The sequence below is a fragment of the Henckelia pumila genome, chromosome 3 (assembly GCF_033568475.1).
Source record: "Henckelia pumila isolate YLH828 chromosome 3, ASM3356847v2, whole genome shotgun sequence".
In the NCBI taxonomy this organism is placed as follows: domain Eukaryota; kingdom Viridiplantae; phylum Streptophyta; class Magnoliopsida; order Lamiales; family Gesneriaceae; genus Henckelia; species Henckelia pumila.
Window position 1 is genome coordinate 181171793 of NC_133122.1, and position 4087 is coordinate 181175879.

The following is a 4087-nucleotide window of genomic DNA, read 5'->3' on the forward strand; positions in this document are numbered from 1 at the left end:
ATAGATGTAACTCCCGTAGCCTAAATTGAAGATACACGAAAAGATCTTCAACAACACAATTCCCACAGTATTGTCTATGATGTCTTCAACACGAACGGTAACACGGATACAAACAATAACGATGATTGCAAAAACCTTGTTTCAGAATCTTCGATTCTTCAACATAATTCTTCAGAGATTGAGCAGCGGATTGTACGTCTGAAGCTCTTTACTCTCTTGTGCATGAAAACCATTAGTATTAAAGTATTGAAGGTTTCCTTAGATAGAGTCCTACACGAATAAGGAAACAAGTTTAAGTTGGAATAAAACTCTATCAAATCTAACAAATTGTATCTTGATAACATCGAATACTCCTTATCAAGATATAATTGAATGGCAAATTTTTATTTCATAAGATATTCGAAATATACACACGATATTTCCCAAATATTATAACTTGTCTAAGCAAAATCAAATAATATTAAATAATATAAGAGCGGAATTTTCAACGAATAAAATTCCATTCAGAATTGAAACTCTGTAATCATCAAAACCGGAAAATTCTTTGCTCGCTCTTTCGTCTCGCGTCCCAATCCTTGTAAAGCATCTACCATGGCGGATGTGATGTCGATGGAGGAAATTCACGCCACCGTGGAATGCCTCGGCATCGATTTGTCTTCCTTCAATCTGGACTCCATCCGTCTCCCTCCTGGTGACGATTTAGGAATTATCAGCGATGATGAAGATTTGAAGCGGGGGAAGTCTTTGGAGTTCGAGGAGGGTTTTGGGAACATAATCGTGGTGCATAATTTACCTGTGGTGCCTAAGGAGAAATTCAATAAATTGGAAAAGGTCGTGCACAAAATTTACAGTCAGATTGCGGTTATCAAAGAAGATGGTCTCTGGATGCCCTTCTCATGCATATTGTTCATTCCTCTTGCATTTTTGGTTGATTTGATAGGAAAATGAATCACATCTGTTGGGCAAAACCAGGGTGCGCTCGGCCCATCAATTCTTACCGCCCGAGCGCGACAATGAAGAAAATAAAAGAAAAGGGCAGAGAAGGGTGCGCTCGAGCGATCAAATCTTGCAGCCCGAGTGCGTCCTCGAGAAAAACACATAAAAGAGGCAAAGTACCCCCACGCCCGTGCCGTCAAATCCTACCGCGCGGGCGCTCTTGCGATTTTGGAAAATTTTATTTTTCGGATGTTTTACATGAAAAGAACTCTTGGGCACTATAAATAGATATCTGGACGTTTTTAAGGGTTCGACGCGCAGAAGATTTAGGAGAGGCGGCTACCGAAGATTGGAGGCGTTCTTCAACTCGTTTTCAGTTTTTTCCAACAATCTCTCACATGGGATACATAATTTATCTGAATATTGTACATGAAAAAAATGGGATGATCTCTTGCTATCTAAACAAAAATATTCCATAACAATATGGTCTATTGATCATGCCAATAAAAAACCAAAGAGGATTTCATGTCAATATAGAACTAAAGAGGCTTTCGCTAATTTTTTAAATCACTATACCCTCAGTGATCACAATAAAGGCATAACCAATAACGTCATAGATCAAGTATGGATGTGTAGCATGGAAATACGCAAATGTGATCCTAGAATAAAACATGTATTTCTAACTGGTCCTCTTAATGACTCAAAGAGTCCAATAACAAACTTTCAACCAAATGCTAAACCGCAAGAAAATCCATAACTTTATTTCAAAGTAATTCAAATAAAACTTAGTCTGTACATGCTCAAATCGAATATAAACTCTCATTATATAGGCATATCAACTATATGGACAACACCGATGTATGTTACATGCCCACAAAACATCTCAGTTGGCCAACTCATAACAAATGCGTCTAAAGTTATGGAATTTTAAAAAATTATGCTCAGTTGACACACAATCACTCTGGATTATTTCTTTCACAACCAAAAACTTCATGTCAATAATATGCTTTGACCTCGACAAGATTCACTTGCACTTTAAATATAACGTAACGATTTTATTATCACAATTAAAGTGATCATTTTCGGTGATAAAATGTCACAGCTTTATTCGGAGTTCGTATATCTGACTATATCCAAATGTCATATCTCCAATATGTGAGGATAAAATCTTTAGCTCAATTTAAATATCGCATAACCCAATTAATAATCCTTAAATATCTGCCCAACATTCCAATAATGTACACAATATCCAAATGCGTATAACCTTATGCATGGATACACACTCCTACTGAACATGAGATATATGCAACGATCAATTGCAACAACATAAACATTAATATATTTTTTCTTAATGTCGACTTTCCCAATGTACTCTCCCACTAAAGTCAACTACCTCAATAAACTTTGCATGCCTATATCAAAAGGAGTCGAGGAACCAATACTAATCACATTTGAATTTGAGACAAAACTTGAAATTTCATTTCCAAATGAATACAAAAAAAACTTGATTTGTCCAAACATGAAACCAAAATTCAAATTCCGTCTAAATGATTGTACAATTAAAAAATATATTTTTCAAATTCAAATGATAAAACTTAATTCCTCAATAAAGCTTAGATATATCATTAGCTTAGAAATATCATTAGCATTCACGACAGCCTTATTGTCATTTTTATATAAATGTATCTTTTGTCATCAATTGACAACCGACATCTTAGGCAACACTTTCATAAAGTGATATCCATTGCCCACATGTTGTGAAATCCCAGAACTTGAAGTGTTTATTTTCAAAAAACAACTTGACATAATTTTCACAAAGAATTGCACCCATCATGATATCTAACATAGAAGATTAATAAATTTCAAGACTCGTGTAATTTGATCGCTCCCACTTTTCAAAACACCTCTTTGATCATCAGAATTTTCTTGTCTTTTAGCATATAGTTTAAATCATGTAATCGAGAAAAATCATAACATGATCTAGCCATATCTTAAATTTTGAACCATTAAATACCATAATATTGTTCATATTGACATATATAGAAGATGCTAAAATAAAATATAGCAAATACTCACAATAACCAATAATTCATGCATATATTTAAATTAAATAACCAAAATATATATATATACATGCATCAAAGTAGTGATCCCGTAAAAGATACCTAATACAACATTGAAATTTAGTATTTTGACATAAATAACTTGTAAGTGATATACTTTAATATCATGGTTATTAAATATTGATAATAAATCCGGCCAACAAAATGTCTTAATTTCTTTGAACCGACATATTGCATGCATGGATAACTCTAACATTATCACATATTTAATACCACATATTGTGTTATAATTTGGTCAAAAAACAATCTTCTTTTGAGTCTATTATTTTTCACATAAAATTTAATACAATTTAATACCGCAGATGGATGTGCATACAATCTGGCCAAAAAATAATTTTTTTTTGGGCCGATTATTTTCTGCATATATGTAACAAACTTAATTAAAATATATATTGTGTTTATGAGCTGACCAAAAAAAAGTCTTTCTTTGTATCGAATATTTCCGCATAGAGTTAAACACACTCAAACCAAATACCATGTCTTCAATCTGGCCAAAAATAGTTTTTTTTTTTTTTTGGACGGACTATATTTTGTATAGATTTAAGGACACTTTAGAATCAAAACACAATTTGAATCATATTTGTGCACCATTAATCCGTGTTAATATAGGAAATTAAACTAATTATAGAGAATGTGAAATTCAATCGTGCAGATTACATTAATTAAAAATTTTCATAGGAAGATATTAAATTTCAAAAAAATATGCATACACCAACTAACTATGCGTGATATTGCTAATTAAGATGCTTAACTAATATAATAGTTTCAAAAAAGTTCTTTAATAAGCTCATGAGTTAGATGTTAGAAAAAAAAAATAGTTTGGATATTTGATTTATAAGTTTTAAACTTTTACTTATGAAAAATATAGAAAATCTATTAAATTTATTTTGTATAATAAAATTATAAATTTAACTAATAATATTATAGTTTCCTCTAAATATATAATATAGTTATTATGAATTTAATGAATATTTTAGTTTATAATTTATATTTCTTAAGTTCATTTAGGCTCGATAAAAACTCGAATA

At 31.7% G+C, this 4087-nt stretch overlaps 1 protein-coding gene across 1 annotated transcript; it reads left to right on the plus strand.

The window, feature by feature from the left end:
* Positions 1-508: 508 nt before the first annotated feature.
* On the plus strand, positions 509-1112 carry LOC140893584 (eukaryotic translation initiation factor 3 subunit B-like). The gene is made up of 2 exons (XM_073302662.1): positions 509-850; positions 941-1112. The coding sequence occupies exons 1-2, from the start codon at positions 592-594 to the stop codon at positions 946-948; spliced, it is 267 nt and encodes an 88-aa protein (XP_073158763.1). The 5' UTR covers positions 509-591; the 3' UTR covers positions 949-1112.
* The last annotated feature ends 2975 nt before the right edge of the window (positions 1113-4087 follow it).